This window comes from Dermacentor albipictus, chromosome 1 (genome assembly GCF_038994185.2).
Source record: "Dermacentor albipictus isolate Rhodes 1998 colony chromosome 1, USDA_Dalb.pri_finalv2, whole genome shotgun sequence".
Taxonomy (NCBI): Eukaryota; Metazoa; Arthropoda; class Arachnida; order Ixodida; family Ixodidae; genus Dermacentor; species Dermacentor albipictus.
Window position 1 is genome coordinate 141,295,404 of NC_091821.1, and position 19,694 is coordinate 141,315,097.

Consider the following 19,694-nt stretch of genomic DNA (forward strand, 5'->3'; position numbering starts at 1 on the left):
TTTTTTTCCAACCAGCACGGACTTCGGCAAAACCTTTTGACTGTCACACAGTTGATAGAAACGATCAACAATTTTTCAGCTTCCTTGAACAATAGAAAGCAGGTCGACGCTATATTTTTAGATTACTCGAAGGCGTTCGATCTGGTCGTACATAACGAATTAATTAACAAACTGCTGGAAATGAATATAAATTATGATGTTGTTATGTGGATCCACTCATATCTTACAGATCGGACACAATACGTTGAAATAAAAGGTAACAAATCTAACCAAATAAAAATAACCTGAGGCGTTTCACAGGGATCCGTTTTAGGGCCACTTCTTTTTCTAGTTTACATAAATGATATTGCTCATCACATAAGTAACGACATAACCATCCGGTTATTTGCAGACGATTGTTTATTATATCGTGAAATCAATAACCAAAACGATCAGGCGTCACTTAGTCAAGCCCTTGAAGCTGTAGAAGTCTGGGCCGCAAAAAGTCAAATAAAAATTAACAAATCTAAATAAGTCATGCTCAGAATTACAAACAAAACAAAGCATGTTATTGAGTGTAATTATGAGATGAACTCAACAATTCTAACCGAAGCTGAAACGATAAAATACCTAGGTTTAACTATTTCGAAAGACTTAAGTTGGAAATCACACATAGACAGAATTTGTGGAGCTGCAGAAGAAAAAAAATTATGGTTTCTTCGCCGAAAATTAAAGCTAGCAACCACACCCGTGAAACTACTTGCATATTTAACTTACATTAGACCGACGTTAGAGTATGCCAGTGTCATTTGGGATCCGTTTCAATCAGGATTAATAAACCGCATAGAGAAGATACAGAGAAAATCTGCAAGGTTCATTCTTTCCCGTATTATCGTACTGACTGTTTCCGAAATGCTTCGGTTGCTTGATTTGCCTCCACTGGCTCAACGGCGGAAGTTGGCTAGACTTAAATTTCTTTTTTTGTTATCAAGAGGCCACTTCAATATTGAAACCACGCCCTATCTTGCTCCCAGGCAGGCTAGAAACGTCAGGTCAAGGAATCATTGCATGTTCTGAATTCCAAAAGCATATCAGGACATGTACGCTTATTCATTTTTTCCGCGAACGATTAAGGAATGGAACACTTTGCCGGCGTCTGTTTTGCGGTCGAGTAGCATTAAAATCTTTGAGGAACGCGTTAAACACATTTTATGAAACTGAATTTTAGTAGTGTCGTGCAAACGTTGTCACACTATTCTAGAAATACATGCAGTAGTCTTTCTTTTATGCTGTTTGCGATTTCACTGTCACAATGTTACAAACATGTATTTATTAGCCAGAAGATTGCATTTGTATTTCGTTATTTGTTTTGCATTGTATTTCCAACATTCATTGCTTCATGTCCTATTTACGTTTGTAAGGTGTTTACATTTTTACGCTATGTGCAAATTTCCTGTACCCACCCTGTTACGGCCAAGACGGTCAACAGTATTAAAAAAAAACCGGCAAATCACTTAACCTCGATAATTTACGCCCCCTTCTCTAACTTCATGCGTGGGTAAAGTAGCCGAGCACGTCATTCAAATCCGAGTGTCACGCTACATTGAGGCACACGAACTCCTCCCACAAAACATGGTAAGGTTTCGAGCGCACCTATCCACGCAATATGTCATGTTACTCCTAAAGAGACAGATTTTAGACGTTAAAACAAGAAACCTTCGAGGCATCCTCGCCCTCAATCTCACGAAGGCATTCGACACCATCTCGCACCGCTTCGTATTGGAGTCTGTGGCAGGCTTCGGCCTCGGCCAGAGATTTCAGGAGTACGTACGCTCCTTCCTAAAAAACAGAGAAGCCCGACTGCGAGTCTCACAACTTAAGTCGGACCCCTACACGCTGGGCTCCGTCGGAACACCGCAAGGCTCAATCATCTCTTCATTTCCATTTAACATAGTGATGAAGGGACTCGCAGACAAACTACGAGACATCCCGAACGTAAAGTGCGCCCTATATGCAGATGACATCACGATCTGGAGCCCGGGAGGCTCCCTGGCAGACATGGAGCACGCATTACAGTCTGCCCAAGATGCCAAGGAGGAATACCTACTAGACACAGGAATGAAACTATCCTCCAAGAAACCGGAACTCTTACTATTTCGCAAGTCTTGCCAAGGAGTCCGCTACCTAACTCCTCTAGACGAACTTCCGATCACACGACACGCAAGAGACGGACAACCACATACGCATTCTTGGGCTCCTAATCGAAGCCAACGGATGCCATGGACACACGATCAAACACTTAACCGCAAAAAGCGAAAACATGATCAGATTCATCCACAGAGTCTCAGGGCGCAGGAAGGGTCTCTGCGAAGATAACCTTCTGCGCGTATACCACGCGTCCCTTATGAGCCACATTAATTACGTCGCCTCTGCCCACAACTGGACGAAAATAGAAACGACGAAACTAAACACACTTATGCGCAAGAGCATCAAACAGGTCTTGGGCATTCCACAAAGTGCAAATACAGCAAAGGTTGATCAGCTAGGCATGCACAACAACATCGACTAAGCGATCGAGGCTCAGACTATGGTGCAAATACTCCGCCTGTAGACTAATCCTAAACTAAGCCGGTAGACTAATCCTAAGCGAAGCTAATGTCTCCCCATCTCCCTATCTCGAGAACGCGGTTACCCTACCGAGCGAAATTAGAGACAACTACAGTCTCTCACCGTTTCCCAGAAACGTCCACCTACTATACAACGTGGGTGGGCGCCGGGCTCGGGCCCGCGCGATTCTCGACCGCCCCGACGCTAATTGTGAAGCCACCGCATTTGTGGACGCGGTCCAGTACGGCAACACATCAACTTTCGCGATAGCAGTCGTGGACGGCAATGGAACGTTACGATCATCCGAATCTGTTAAATCGACCACCAGTGCTAAAGCAGACGGGATAGCCGTAACCATCGCCATGGCAGTCCCTACATTTACCCATGTCTTCTTGGATTCGCGTGCTGCAATTCGGGCTTACGAAAGCGGCAACGTATCTAAAGAAGCAGTGCGTATACTACTAACGAGCTCAAAAGAGAGCAAACGATGCCTCTCCTGGTTCCCGGCTCACATGGGGAAAGACATTCACCCGCAAATACCCAACCTCAATGATACGGCCCACGACCGTGCGCGAGAACTTGCCCGCCGCGATGGTCCCAGGGCCTCCGAGGGGCTGGACATTCAGTTTAATGACCCGCTACTCACTTACCAAGAAATCACCTCACACTATCGAAAAGGCAGAATGAAATACCCGCTCCCGCACGCCAAACTCGAACGCGCGCAGGCGGCCGAGTTTCGAATGCTACAAACGGACTCGTATCCGTCACGAGGCCTACTAAGCCACTACGACTCAGAAATCCCGGCAAATTGCCCACACTGCCCAGAACTCTATTGCTCACTCTCGCACATGCTATTACACTGTACCGCGTTGCCTAAAGGCCCTCTCTTCAGTGTGCCCGAATGGGAAGAAGCCCTCAAAAGCCCGGAAACTCCAACTCAAGGCCGTCCAGAGGGCCCAAGATCTGGCGGAGCGTCACCACGTTCCCGTCCCGACTTGGGCGTCACCTACGGTTTCGGCCCGAAGAGCTCCCCGCGTGCGATCTCTAACGGCGTAAACCTCCTCAGGACCTCAATAAAGTTCTTGACTGACTGATATGACATTAGCTACACGGCTCCAATTACGGAAGCCAAATCCATGCAGGCGCATGTTAAATGTCTGAGTTCATGTCAGGACACGTCGGCCCCACTGCACGAAATGTCTCCGCATTTAACACCGTCGTCTTCCCTAGCGACTCAACTAGGGAATCTGATTGTATCGCGGCCAATCACAATCGTCGAATCGGTTGCGATGCCACGCCACCTCGATAAAATGCAAGCGGTCGCGTTTAGGCGACTCCAGACTAACACATACCCACACCTAAAGTACATTAACAAAATCACAGGGCGCAAGGAAAGCGACCTATGTAGGCACTGTTCACAAACAGGGATACTCTTACACACATAATGTGGGAATGCACCTCGCTCCCGTTTTCTCATCCCCCCGTCAGCAGGGAAACCGACTGGACAGCCTGGCTCAGTTCCGGGGACGTCGACCGACAGCTTGAACTGGCGGACTGGGCGGAGAAGGTCAAGCAGGCACAGGGCCTTACTTGAGCGCAATCCCTCAGCCACCTCCCTCCCTTTTCAATAAAGTTTACCACCACCGCCATACCATGCCCATGATATCGCATCGTTCCGTAGCACTCCCACCTCCGATGGTATAGAATAGGGCACAAGATAGCAGCCTGGGAATCTAAGGTCTAAGTCGTTCACACGATAGCATTCGACATTCACCCTCTTCATCATTAGTTCAGGCTGTTAGGTGGTAGCGGCCTTCTGTGGACCCATTAACAGTCGGTGTCATCGATGCTTTGACTTCTGAATAGTCGCTGATGGACGGGTGGGATTGATGGATGGGTGGGGTGGCAAACGTCTAATTACTGCCCATGGCCGTGTTGAGACGTAACAACATGTGCAAACAGTCAAGTAACAGTCGATAAGATTTGTTGATGAGTGCCAAGCTACTAGAGCTATATTCTGCTAGAAACTAACCTCAGTGCAGATTAGTTCACGTCCATCTGGACCCTGCCGGGATCTAAGGAGCGAACTCCGTTGAACACTGAAGCAGGAAGCTGTTCACTCAAGGCATTCAAAAATAAATAAATAAATCGAATGGCTTCGGGAATAGCAGTGCTAGTGCTGAAAAATATGCATGGTTAATTAATATCGTTACAAACTAAGCTAAAGTATGCAGAGTGACACTATCATCAATAAGAAGCACATCCTGAGCCAACAATTTGCCTAGCTTGACATCAGACTTGCGGAACACAGCTGTTTGCATCCTTTTGATGTCTTAATTGATGTGTTAGTGGCTTCTGTCCCGCCATGTGTATGTTTACTGCCGTAATATTGACGGTATACTAGCACGGCCACTGTAGTTCGGAATGTACTTCAGAGCACCAGCGTTATGGTACTCTCGCCGTCTTGCTTGGTGTTGTGTTACTTCAGCTATTTATGCTTTTTCCTGATCGAATGGGTTTTATGCAAAATAAATACAAGTAAAGACATAAATTAGAACTGAGTATTGTCAAATACAAGGAATATAATTAAAATAAAAGGTAGAAGTAAATAAACATAAAGGCCACCGTAAGCACAGTGTTCGTGATCTTTATTTGCAAATTGAAATTTATCGCTTAACCAGTCTTGAATCGTCACAAATTTTGCTCAGCGCTCACCGTTCTCGCTATCCTCTTTGACATCTCTGAGACACGTGTCGCAGGGCTGTCGCGGCACGCGGCGCTTCCACAGACTTGAAGGAGAATCGTGAAACAGCGTTGAAGACGGAAACAAGCCTGTCATCAAGTCACTGTAGCGCAAATAAGACAAGGCAACAAGAAAGGAAGACCGGGCACCAAGAGCGCTGCTGGTGTCTGCGGTGTCCGGTCTTCTGTTCCTTGTGCCTCGTCTCGTTTGGGCTCCAGTTACTTCAACTAGCCTCAACGAACTAGCCCGAGAACAAGTTCTTTTAAATGCATCATGTTTGAGTTGTTTAAATAACGGTTGAAGGTCATTATTAGAAAAACAAATTCAGTGCAATGGAATCAACATCCTGGCAACCGCGCTCTTGCCGCCGGCGTTCATCGAACACTGGCGCTAATGCAACGTCGGTGTAACGAGCCCATTAGACGCTAATTGGCAGAAAAGTGTGGACAAGCCTTCGATCACCCATTTACGGTCAGTGAATATATGCACACAGAAACATAAGGAACCCAGAATAAACGCGACGCGTGTCTGGTGCACAGCTTAAAGGCAGCATTCATGTTCTTCGCAGAACTTCCCGCTCCGATTAAAAGTTCTGGTGGAGTGCGAATATTAAAATTTTCCAATATGAATATCTAATTTTGCTTGTTTTATTACGCTTCATTTTGTTAAATCTGTATTCCAGGTGTCTGACAATTCTAAATGTTCACGATTTCCCAGTGCTTGCTTCTGACTGGATAAATGGGCGTATAACAGAGAAACAAGAAAGTACGGAAGCTACTCAGGCGTTATTAGCATCGGCTACTCCGCGCAGGCGAAAAGGCGTGCTAGAATAAACTGGAGGAAGCAGGAATAGGTTGAATGAACTAACATATAGCACTTTTTTGCTGCCACTTGAGGTACTTGCTGGGAAGCCAACTCACCGAGAAGCACTTAACTAGCCGCGCCACCTCTGCCCACAGTGGAAGAATACATTTCTCTACACGAGGACATCAATCACTGCCGAAAGGGAGTTGTTGCTTTTGAGCGAACATATACAGTTGTTTAATTTTAGCTCATTACCTCCCAGTCACAGAATAAAGAATACCTTGGCGTTAGGTTGCTCACAGGCTCTTAATGTTAACTTGCGTAAAATGCTCTCTTAGCCGCCGCCTTTGAGCTTAGTTTCTAAATCCTATTACAATAGCGTGTGGAAAGTTCTGCATAACTGTTGACACTCGGCATAGATGTTAGCGCTCGGCATATATGTTAAATCAGCGAAAATTGTTACTATCGCCCAAGGACAATGACGACGCATAGCGTTACCTTCTTCACCTAATGCTTACTGTACGATGCCCCGCGTTGTTTCCTTCTTTGGAAACCGGGCACGACATTAATGCAAAATTCAGTGAAAAAAATTCGTACTTACGCCAAACCTATAAACGCTTGTTGCTTAAATCGGGGCACATGAAGCGAAGCCTGTAAGTACTGTCTGGCGTTGCACCTTGCAGGCTTCCTCGAAATATCCTCTTTGTTTCATTGTTTTGTGTGCAATAACTGCGACGATGTTTGTTGGATAGGGTACAGGTTTGGGCGAGCTGGTATCTGTACTCTATGATGGTAGGTTCTGCGCACAAGCTAGGGGACAATAAAAGTGTGGGTGTCTCTTGTTGGATCTTTTGTTTCGCGCAGTCGCTTGCCGTTTAGTGATTTCGTCGCCCAATGACGCCACGGGTGATGCTACGAACGTTATGACACAGTGTGTTCACATTTAGTAGTAACGCCTGACTATTAATTTAGAGTTTGCAAGTGCTTATAGCGTGAAGGCTTGCGCACTGACCTTTCAGTAAAGACAACTGTTTTGCGCGCCATACAGATCACTCACCATAAACTAAAGGAAGGCTGAAGCTGCATCAGTCTGAATGCTAATGAAGTGTTTCCATATAGAGCGCACTTTTGCGCGGATCTGAATTTGCGTCCAGAAAAAGCGAAAGCACCGGGGCACGAACAGCATGGTGCTATAGGGATACCGCCTAGTGTAACTGTATATTTTTTACTTCTAAAGTATGTCACCGGGGGAATCCGTGAAGGTGTACAAATTGGAATGTGTTATTTAACTTTGGTGTAAATACTATGCGATGAACGCTATGCGGCAAACAGTAACTGGCGCCCACCTCAAGACGCCTACATCTCACAAGGTATCGCCCTTTAAAGACGAAAAAGAAAAGAAAGACGGAAACAAATAAGAACACTTTTCTGGCTGTATTCATTTGCCTTTCTATCTGTTCAAAATAGACCCGATGCGTGCTCCACTTCTTGAACGACCCTCGCTAAGCAGCCCGCGTGGGCCTCCCAATTACAATTTTTATACACGTTACTATAGCCTTCGGAAAATCGCCCAAGTCACGGCAACTTACCACCCGATCTAGCTACTTCACCCAACATCGCATACTCCAACTTTCGGTAAAAATGGAGAGCAGAGCCATTAGTGGGGAAATCTCGCGTGTTATTTTGATCACCTTATCGGCATCTTGCTTTCCGCTTTCATTTATGCGTTGAACTTTGCGCAGCAGCAGATCCGATCGAAACTCTTGCGGTGCACTGCATGCCGAAACTGTCGAACTGGGAGGCGCGTGCTTTCGCGGTAGGGTTGAAGCAGCCGGGTGCGCTGGGTGCAATATACAGAATGTGCGCGGCACGCAGTGCGGGCGCCACGAAGCGCTAACGCACGTGGCGTGCCAAGCGCTCAGTATGCTCGGGTAGCATGCTCGCGACCGAATGCCATTGGCCGCACAGGTGGAATGGGTTGTCGGATATATTGACCGCTGCATTCGACGACGTTCGCTACGCAGGTTTCCCGTGGGTTTGGTTTATGACCCGCCGTGCAATACTCTATGCGTTTTACTTTCTAACAACTTTAAAAGACGATTATTCGCTTACCGCTAGTTTGTTCTCGCCGAAGTTTAGCAGCATGGTAGCATACTCTGGTTCACACCGCTCACTGATACAAGTAGGACCTCGGCTTGCCTGGCTCGTTCGGGCATAAAAATAACATAATAATAATAACACATCATAATAACATAAATAAGAGATAAAAAGAAAACCAATACATGCATACTTCTACATCGAAGAAGGGAGCACTTATTGAGATGTAAAACAGTTTGGTTGTTTCTCTATAATGTAAGAACGGGCGAACCATCTAAACAACGTGCATTCAACAACGCGTACAAAAAAAAAAGTATTCTTGCGAAATTAGAGTGAAAACGCAATGGCGCAAAATATTTTGAAAGCTTGTAGAACAATAACGTGTTCCGAAGTGTGTTTTTTTTTTTTTATCTGGATTCACTACCAATATTAGGCTCTGTAATATTTTGTACGTTTGGATTTGGTGGTCGTATTGCTTGGGGAGCAAGATTTCGCGAATTTAGAAGAAATTTATATTTAAGGTGCATGTCCAGAGATGGATGCCATTTTTGTTATTTCTAACTGAGTCCGGCGCTAAGAGTCACGCTTACGATATACTCGACAAGTGACAACAGCATGACCTACATATCAAATGATTGGGGAGCAAGAGTGTCAGATTAAAATATTGTGTGGACGAAACGAGGCATATGAGACGACGATGTTTGTGCTGCAGGATGTGTGTTTATGTGTACAGGCTCAGATGCAAAATCGAAGGTTATCATTTCCAAGCGGCGTGTGGAAAGGGCGTGCGTAACGGTAAATGTACAGGGAAGTTAGAAAGAAGCTTGGTCTGCAGATCCCCGACATTGTTAACGGGAAATGACGTCAGCTTTCTTCAAATCTCAGTGTTGTGCACGTCTAAAGAAACGAAAGAAAACACAGCTTGTTTGCCACAAGGGAGAAGGCAGCACGATCATCTGGCGCGCTAATTTATATACTCTTTGGGAAACTCAAGAGTGATGCTTCTGTTCCTGTCCTCGTGAAAGAAACGAACCATTCACGCCATGCGCAGTTAAGCTGTAACGCCGTTGAGCTCGTGTGGGGGGTCCCGCACTGGTGCAGCACGGCACAGAATTCCTCAGTCAATATTAGTGATTGTGTGGCATACTGCGCCACCGATGGCTGAGCTCTTAGGGAACTGGTAGGATGCTGCCACGGCTGGATTTAAAACCGTAAAAAATTTCCTGCTATCACGAATATTATTGAGTGTATTCCAGTTCTAAGTAAGGCCAGAAATAGAACCCTTGCCAACTTGTATTAGAATCACGAAAGGTAATATTTGATTCCCTCTTATAGCCCACTATCGACGCGTCTTGTTTACGGTGAATCAAACGAAGTTTCCCTAAAATCCTGGACCATTATCATTGCACGAGTCTTCAAGGCAAAGCATATGGACGGACGGGCGGCGGATCTAGCGCCTTTCTATTGGCGTGTCGACAAGTGTCAAGAACTTGTGATAGAGAACAATTTATCTGGCGTACATTTCCTTTAGCCTCCTCTTGTTTATCCCAACTTTGTGCATAATAATCTTGGCGTGGTGGTTTTTCAGCACCAGTGCACCTTCTATCTCTGTGTTTGCCTTGCCCAGTATGTGCCTGAAGGGAATTAGACTTCCTTAAAACGTGTTATATCGTGTCTCTGACTTCAAATTGTAACAGTAATTAGCATTTACACCTTAATATTTGTCACTGTAGCATTTTGTCCTATAGCATTCAGCCCTATAGCCTCACTTCGGAGTTAAAACGCTCCTCTTACAGGCGCGTTTTATTCCAAGGGAGAAACGCTTCCGTCGGAGTTGAATTTTTTTTTAATTGCCTGCATTAACTGTCCTGCAGAATGAACGTTTCTCTTGCAATTAGTTTCTCCAGTTATTCGTCTCCGAATCTCTTACTTCGTGTTTGAAGTTTTGAGTATTTCGTCATCCTCTTTGGCATCCGCGTATCGATATGTAAAATTTGTTTTCTAGTTCTCCACATCGTGTCCTCATAACAGAGGTAAAGGTACCTGACAACTCTCGCCTCTCCTCACTCCTCCGTTTGCTTCAGCTGTTCTTCTCACTGAAGCTTGCTTTTTCATTGTCCTGCTTGTAACGTTGAGCACCCCACGTGTTCTTGGGTTCGTTCATTTGTAGTGCGTTACCCGCTGCGATGGCTTAGTAGCTATAGCGACGCGCTACAGAGAACGAGCTCGTGGGTTCGGTTCCCGGCCATGCTGGACAAATTTTGATGGGAGCGAAATGTGAGAACGCTCGTGTACTTAGATTAAGGGGCACGTTGAAGGACCCCAGGGTATCAACATTAATCTGGAGTCCTCCACTACGGCGTGGCTCATAAGGAGGTCGTGGTTTCGGCACATGAAACCTCAGATTTCTTTTTCACGTGTCATGCTGGTGTGCGCGCCCAAAACTAGTCTACCAACTGTCCGCTACCTAATTTCAAGGCTAGAATTGACGTCGATTCAGGTCACACTACTGCTCTGCATTTGCAAATGTGAGACCCGGAACCACTGCGTACTTCGTAATTACGGGGAAAACTTTAACATTAATATAATCGTAAAGCGCCTAGGACTTCATGACAGCAGTATTCCTCTTTTTTTTTTCGGCGTTAGCCCTTGAACTTATCCTCCCGATAATATTTACTTATGTACACTTGGTACATACGCCTTCATAATTTGTAGTTTCATGAAGTGCATGATAATTATGTTGCCATCAACAATATGTCTAACAACACCAGATTTTTGCGGAATAAATTGCAAATATAAAACACGTGTCTCCTGTCCTCAAACATTTACCAACTCGTGGACACTTCTTCTATTGTCGAATAGAAGAACGATATCATCTTTACATATTAACCCTTGTAGACGATGAGTTCGGAAATTTCCTAATCCTCGACATGACAGATTAAAGCCCAACTCATTCATTTCTGACATTCTTTCCATTCTTTATAAGTAAATAATAAATAAAAGTGGTGACTGGGGGTACTCCTGCTGAAGTCCCTCTGTTACGTTTACATTGAGTGCCCTCCTCATTCTCTTACAACTAACATCTTCGGGGTATGCTCTTTATAGACTTATCGGGATGACGACGCGGTTGCCCTACTCACATGTTCCAGTCACAAAATATATCATAAGAATGCGTACTTCTTTCATATTTCATATCTCCCATTGCATCCGGCCGTACTTTACTTCTTCTGCGTCCTCATTCTTATTTTCGTCCACATTGAAATGGCTGCCGTGTTACGCAACACCTTACCGTAATCATTATTTTAACCATTGTTGCCTTCTCTCGTCTATCTTTGATCGAACGCCTTAACTATAAAATAAAATGACATACAATAAATCACACAAACACGTGACCACTAGCCTTCAAAACGTAGTTACACGCTGCATAGACGTCTAACCGCGACACAACTTCGCTGTAGTTAACATGCGTTGGCTCCACATGCAATGTCTTCAACACGCGCACTCCCGCGAAACGGCTGTGGACGCTGTTGTCCTCAGCATGGTACTGCAGGATCAGAACGCGCACACTACACTGACTTTGGCCATGGTGAATCGGTTGTATGCACGCATAAATGCTCCAATGCGTGAGGTTTCGTGTGCAACAGAAGCAGGCTTCTCCTTAAGTATACGCTTAGTGGGGAGAAGCCACCTCTTAGGTCTGCTCTTAAAGCGAAGTTTTCAATACTGTTAAAGATTCGGTTGGGTGGCGGGCATCACTCTAAAGGGTCGCTTGCCTACGTCGTCAGAGCGTATCAAAAGCAGTAGCTATAAGGTGGTCATGCAACGTTAGCTAAGCAGACGTCCGTGGCTTCATGCCAGTTGCTGGTAAGGAACGAAACGTCGGGAGTTTGACGGAACGGTATACGGTTTAATTACATCTGTAAATAATTAAGGAACACCCATATTTAAAGATCTAATGCGGGGCACTCAGGTTTGCAGGTCACGGAGCTCTGCGTATTACACAAGATGTCCTGTGTAGAAACCGTTGGTCTTCCCCAGGTCCCTAAATTAGGGAAGCCGATGATTTCATTAGGTCCCCGAAGCCGCCTTAGCCTTCTTGGGGGAATGGGACCGCAAGCGTGCCGCCCCTGAGCACGAACGTGGAGACGGGAAGAACGGACGGAGTGTACCAGCGACGAGAGGGAAAGGAATAACAGGTTGGCAACAGCGAGTGACAAAACCCAATGATCACAGCTTGACTCTTTGAATGGGATCATATAAAGAAAGTTGTCCGACCCTTTTTAGCTCTCTTTGGGGGTCAATTTGGGCTGCTTGCAGGTATTCAACCCGCCTTTTAAAGGGCCTCTCACCAGGCCCCATCGAAAATTTTAGTCATACGCGGGAAGTTTTTACGTGTCCTCTAGGGTGCGTTCTGCCGCAAACATTTTTCAAATCGGCTCGTTAATCGTCTCGAGTGGAGCTCACCTCGTCAGGAGGTGAGCTCCACTGCCAAGCAAGACACACTCTCCACTTGCCCCGTCTAGCCTCCGCAAGTGAAATTCCTTCCCTGCATTCTCCCATACCGGACCTCGAGGATTGCGTGACGCATACGTTACGGGCCCCGCTTTCATTTTTTTGCTCATCGCTTTTCCGCGGTGTGGCGCACTTCCGCTGACGGCGTCGCTTGTGATTATCTCGTTTCGTGCAGCGTACGATTTTGCACGCTGTGCACGGAGACACCTGACTAGCGGCATAATTCAGTGTTACACGAATACTGCGGCAGACACAAGCGGATCACAGAGCATGATCCCGCGCTGGAACACGGTAGAACATGACATAGTTTCGGTGTCTGCGCGCGCTACTGCACGACGTGGGAACAAGCAGACGAAACAGAAGGACATCTCCCTTACTGCGGTGCGAAATATAGCAAAAACACGCAGACATTCGGTTTGTGTGTTTTATTTTTTCTCTAACGTCTAATTCGTCTATTCAAGCAACATATTACACAAATAACAGATGTTGCCTTGAATAATTCTCGAAGTCACGTGTCACCACGAGCGACTTCACAGCACAAACACGTGTACGTAGGTGCACTAGCACATGTACGTCACCCTCCGGTTTGGAGCGCGGTGGCCGCAAGAAGGGCAAACGGCGTTCGGTTTGAAATTTTACACCTTTCCGCAGGGCGTAGCGATGTAATACGTCGCAGACACGATCGTTATCACGCATTTATGCTCTACGCTTGCCGGCTCAAAATGTCCAGACCTGGACACTTTCATTGCCCATTTCCTCGTGATTTGGCGCTTTGACGTCGTCGCTCGCTCTCTCTCTTTGAGTAGTCACTGTCGGTGATAATATCACCTTCGCGAGCAGTCGACACTCTGCATCGGACGCGTAGGTATATATGGCTAATTGCGTTTCTGGCGCTGTGCCAAGCTCCCTATTTTCGCACAGTGCCAGCAACGCTTTCGGCCTGCTCCTTTGACGCGTCCGGTGCCGAGCTACGGGAAATTTGCGACGGTGATAGCATCCACGAAAGTGATTGATCGATAATTACTGCCTCTGAATAAAGGATAATGCTCCAAACACGTGACACGACAGGAGGCGTTCGCCACTGAAATACACTACGGGTTTCTTAACCAGGATTCACACGACGGGCAGCAGGAGTGAATTTCATTGCACTGGACAGCGTATCACGTCACTCCTGCTTCATCAAAATCTACTGCGCTCAGCGAGTCCGGCCTTCTTAGCTCGCAGATCGGATTGAAAATGCTGGCGGAGATTTCCGTCCATCTGTTTGGTGGCCGTCTGACCTCTGTAGCCTACTACGCGTCAATTCTGTCAACATGGCTTGCTGGGCTAGCTATCTGGGGTGTTATTCTGGACATCGTCAAATTCCGCCATATTATAAAATTTAGTAATGACGGAATTTCCAGCCAATCAGGGAGGCCGTAGCTACCACTTGGGCCAATCGAAGCTGACAAAGTAGTAAATTTGACAATATGTTGTAATTTGTCGAATTTGCAAAATAGCACCTCTGATGTGATAACTTTGGCGATCGCAAAGGCGAGTTCTTACTTTTTGTTCTTCATTTGTTCGCGTTAAATACAAGTGCATTAATCGGAGCGAGGCGCTTCGATGATTCGGCAACACGCATAAATGTATGGGGTCAGGAGAACGTATGCGGATTCCGCAAGGATGCTCCGACGATGTGAATGCGACCGCGCCTGGCTTGCGCCTGCGTCGAGGGGGAGTGATCACTTGACTGCTTGGCCCACTGTGCAAGACAGACCTTGCCTCATCGTGTGAATCCATTTTTTTTTATCGTAATGCGTTTCTTTTTTCTTGCCGACTCGGTTTCTAAAAGCTTCGCTTAGATCGATTCTAACAGTGCGTGGGGTCTGCATAATTTTTTTTTTAAAATAATGTAGCTTACGCAAAGCGCATGCATGCAAGTAAGTATGTAGTACGCATACACAGGCAAGTACCGACACATTTTGAGGTGCGTTGCAAATATTATATACGGGTCACCGCCGGGAAATGGCTTCATGTCAGAACGACGACTGATTTACTCATGACGCTTACTACCAGTCATTGGTCTCGATGATGTGTAGATTATAGAGCCCCGCGGGCACAGACAGGGAATTGCACGCCACACTACTATAATGCAATTCTGGTCTCATTGCATTCAAAACTAATACTCACCGAAGGATCTTCATCACTAACATGTACAAACACTTCATGCAACCACAGTAGCATACCAAACATAATGTGGCATTTTTCTCGTACATGTGTGCTTTTCGTTCTGGGCCTTCCACTATGGTAGGTCTGAATGTTCTGCACTTTGATCGTATTCGTAATGCGTTTTCGACACAAGTTCTACATTTTAGCTAGAAAAATAGACAGAGGCCCGCAAACGCACACTAACACGCCCGCGCATGCATGCACACGCACGCTCGCGCGCATGAAAGAGACACAAGTGCTGACTCCGAACTACAAGTTTATTGGCGAAAACGCATACAAATCTGGAGAATAAATTCATTAAGAAGCGGCAGATGCGCAACAAAGCCCGTGTCTACATAAAAAAAAATTGGAGGACGCTTAAGCTTCGCCTTCAAGAGTGGGACGCGACAGCGTTCCCGTCGACCCGCCAAGGGGTATAAGACAATGCGCTACGGCACAGCAATCACTTACGATGCGCCCCGCATCGGACTTAGCGCCCCGCATCGGACTTAGCGCCCACCTATCACGCGGTGAACGTCGAGCAACGCAGCGTTCGGCGCGACAACGAAACGTGCGCCTGAGCGAACGAAACGAACCAAAGAACTCGGTGTCTCGGAGGGAAAACGATCTACGCCAAACGTCGTGATCGGCACGGGCAGAGAGATAGATAGTAATCTAAACCGGAAGCACGGCGAAGCGTCGTCAGGGGAGAGGGAGTCCCGCGACGCGCCTGGCAGCGGTCCCAATGCGCGCGCGGCGCGCCTCCTGTCGGGGCAGCGCCGTACATTGAGAGGAGGGGGTCTTCTGTGTTTGCCGCAAGATGGCTCTGCGTGTGCGGAAAGCGCAGAAGAAATGCAGCGGAAACGCACTTCGCAACTCGTGTAATTGTGACTTCTGTACGTTACATGTTCATAATTACCGATATACACCGCAGTATAACTTTCCACGGCTGGTTTCGAAGGCAACACCGCATTCACTAGAGGCGCGTTTGCACCGCTTGGAAGCATCGAACTCGTGGCTGAGTGGTAGCGTCTCTGTCTCACACTCCGGAGACCTGGGTTCGATTCCCACCGGGCCAATCTTGGAAGTTGCTTTTTATTTATGAAGAGCCTGCCGTGATTTATCGCTCACGGTCAACGCCGCCGACGCCGACACCCGACGCCGACGACACCGGCTTTTCTGCGACACGAGCTCCTTAACGCTATCGCGTTAAAATCTACATCGCTCGCACGCGAGCACATATATACGCACAACTTTTGCCTCAGACGGAAGCAAGAGAATGTACTGAACACGAGGAAATTAAGAGAGTATAAAAGCCCTGTGCCAACCAGCGGAATCGATAGCGGCAAACTTTGAAACGGGGAGGATCAAAAGAGTAATGGTAAGAGGAGTTCGCAGCAGCTTCCGTGGAAATCAGATAAGGGTACTTTGTCAGGACGTGCTGGGAAGTCGCGGTTGTAGACGCTGCGCTCGTCTCGATTACAAATGCAATTTTTGCGCGATAAAAAGAAATTACCCACCTAAGGTACCATCAAGTTTTCAAGAGGTAGTACTTCTTTGCAGATCTTTTGTTTTCAAACGTATGCAGGATTAAAGAAAACGTGGCTGCGCTTGGAACAGCAGACTCTAAAACATAGTGGCGTCGTTGCTTCATCAGAATTCTGAGGAAGGCCGCTCTCCGGTCGGAATGCGAAGAATCGCTTCTACTTCATGTTCGTATTTCACCGGATAAAAAAAAAATTGGAGGACGCTTAAGCTTCGCCTTCAAGAGTGGAACGCGATAGCGTTCCCGTCGACCCGCCAATGGGTGTAAGACAATGGGCTACAGGGCAGCCATCACTTACGAGGCGCCCCGCATCAGACGCGGTGAGCGTCGAGCCATATGGTCGAGCAACGCGGCGTTCGGCGCAGCAACGAAACGTGCGCCTGAGCAAGCGGAGCGAACCAAAGAACTCGGTATCCCGGAGGGGGAAATGATGCACGCCAGCCAAACGCCGTGATCGGCACGGGCAGAGAGATAGAGAGATAGTGATCTAAAGAAAGGAAGGACGCTTGATTCTACAGAGGGAGCAAGGCGAAGCGTTGTCAGGGGAGAGAGTCCGAGCCGCGACAGCTCCAATGCGCGCGTGGCGCGCCATCTGTCGGGGCAGCGCCGTACATGGAGAGGAGGGGGTCTTCTGTGTTTGCCGCAAGATGGCTCTCCGTGTGCGGAAAGCGCAGAGGAAATGTAGCGAAACGCACTTCGCTACTCGTGTAATTGCGACTTCTGTAAGTTACATGTTCATAATTACCGATATACACCACAGTATAACTTTCCACGGCTCGTTTCGAAGGCAACACCGCATTCACTAGAGGCGCGTTTGTACCTTTTGGAAGCATCGAAATCGTGGCTGAGTGGTAGCGTCTCCGTCTCACACTCCGGAGACCCTGGTTCGATTCCCACCCAGCCCATCTTAGAAGTTGCTTTTTATTTATGGAGTGCCTGCCGTGATTTATCGCTCACGGTCAACGCCGCAAAACGCCGACACCCGACGCCGACGACACCGGCTTTTCTGCGACACGAGCTCCTTAACGCTATCGCGTTAAAATAAGCGCCTGTGTGTGTGTATATATATATATATGCACGAGTGGTTTATTTTCCGACCATAGACAATATTACTCCACGCGGCAGACATTACTCGCACGAGAATAAATCGAAATGCCTAATCGACTAATTAACAACAAATAATGCATTAACCTTTTAATTACTTACTTTACGGCATATATTGTAAGTTAGGAATTGTTGCTAATGAGGCTTCAAAGCATATCCACTTAGAAGGACGTCTAACAATCGTACGGGTTTCGACTCTCGATATATATATATATATATATATATATATATATATATATATATATATATTGTGACTTCGGATTGGCAACGTTCTCGGAGAGCCAGGCAAGCACCGTTCCGCTGCCACGATGATTAATTTTCTACTAAAACAGCACGTAAAGAGCTGCTTTAGCTTTATTATTACACAAAAGCATGTTTTGTTTAATTATGAGGACTTCGTATTGCATGTACAATTATATGATACGTAAAAAGTATCAGTGGGCCGCTAAAGTTGGAGGAAAGATGACAAGATTCGCGCTCGCTTTGAAATAGTGTGCATTCTGTTCTTGCGTTTCTTCGCTTGGTCATGCATTGTAGGTGCGTAAAGACGTAATATGCGTGAATGGAAACATTTTATGGATGCTTTACTTCAAGAACGCGTTATTTGTGTAGCCATATCCACATTCTGGACGAAGCCACTTACAACACCAGCCAACAGGAGCCTCGCAGACACATATACCGTCATTCCCATGACGGCACGGTGCCCCTTAAGAAACTTCCATAGACGGTGGCGCCAGATTTCCCTCGGCGCCATATTATATATATATATATATATATATATATATATATATATATATATATATATATATATATATATATATATATATATATATATATATATATATATATATATATATATAGCGGCGCACCGGCAAGTACTATCGTGCTACCAGAGAGAGGGAGAGGGATAGACTGCGCGGCAGTGAGTTTTCGCCCTGGTGCTATGGCTACCATATACTTAAGCAAAAGCTGGAGCGCTTCGTCCTATACCTATAAACTGACACGCAGTGTCGAACACCTTGCTCATCTGACGCGACGTCGAACGCAGGACTTCGCTCAGGACCTGCGGCGGTTCGTGGTGCTGAGCGTGGCGTTGCTGGTGGCTCTGGCGCTGCTGGTCCTGCTGGCACTGGTGCCAGCCGAGGCGTTGTTGAGGCGCTGGGCACTGCCGCTTGGCCTGCTCGGCTGGCTGCTGCTGTCTGGCCCCACATTAGCCTGGACGGTGGCGAAAGAGCACATCTCGCTGGTGGACCCCCTAGCCCCTGCTTTCGTGGCCGCCTTCCTCCTACATGTCCTTCTGCCACTGAAGCCGCTGGCAGCTCTACTTATGGGCCCGCTGACCTCTGCCAGCCTCATGGCTACCACGGCACTGCTCGCAGACTGGGACACGCGCCACTTTGGCTATCAGGTTGGCCCCCTCCCTGCCTCATATCGCCCTCGTGTCTCTTCCTCTGCCTTGTATGGGCCCTCAACGACCACGCGATCACGTGTGCTGGCGATTGTCGCATGTTATACAACCTAGAAAAAGTAAAGATTTCAAGAAAAGAGAGGGAGAGAGAGAGAGAGAAATTAAAAAACACGCCCATAAAGTTACCTGCATGCACAAGCTCAATAAAAAAGAGATACTTCAAACTATGTTCAGCTATTTCTGTGAACCGACTAAGCACATTGACACTAATTCAGGGTTAGCAAAACAAAACAAAGTTTTTGAATAGCCGTCACTGCCCCCTTCCCTCCTCCCTCCTCCATTGACCGGCTGCCTTCTTTAATAATAAAGGTTTGTCCGTAAAGTAATGAGACTGCCTTCCGTGTGGCGCCGCAGTCGCCAGTAGTGCGCTCCCTGCGAGCGGGACTTGTGGCGGGGGTTCTAAGCTAAGTAACGCGCCGCGTGGCGATTACTTCCGAGCTCCGACGCAGTGAGCACCTGAAGTGGTGCAAAAGCTGTTTTTTGAGGTTTTGTCATGGCAGAAAACTTCAACAATGGAGCGTTTGCTGGAGCAGTGGTACGTGAATAAATTTTCTTTTCACCTGGGCAAAACCGCTTCCGAGACATTTGCCTTGGTTAACAAGGCTTACAAAGACAACACCCTGTCAATGACCTAGTTTTGACGG

General features: G+C 46.9%; 1 protein-coding gene across 10 annotated transcripts in view; it reads left to right on the forward strand.

Annotated features, from left to right (window-relative positions):
- Ac76E (adenylate cyclase type 2 Ac76E) overlaps positions 1-19,694 on the forward strand; it is an 884,870-nt gene that overhangs the window by 420,312 nt on the left and 444,864 nt on the right. For all 10 annotated transcript variants that reach the window (XM_070526675.1, XM_070526630.1, XM_065429478.1 and 7 more), the window contains one exon: positions 18,631-18,990. In XM_070526675.1, coding sequence (XP_070382776.1) covers positions 18,631-18,990 — 360 coding nt within the window. The remainder of the gene's footprint in view (positions 1-18,630; positions 18,991-19,694) is intronic.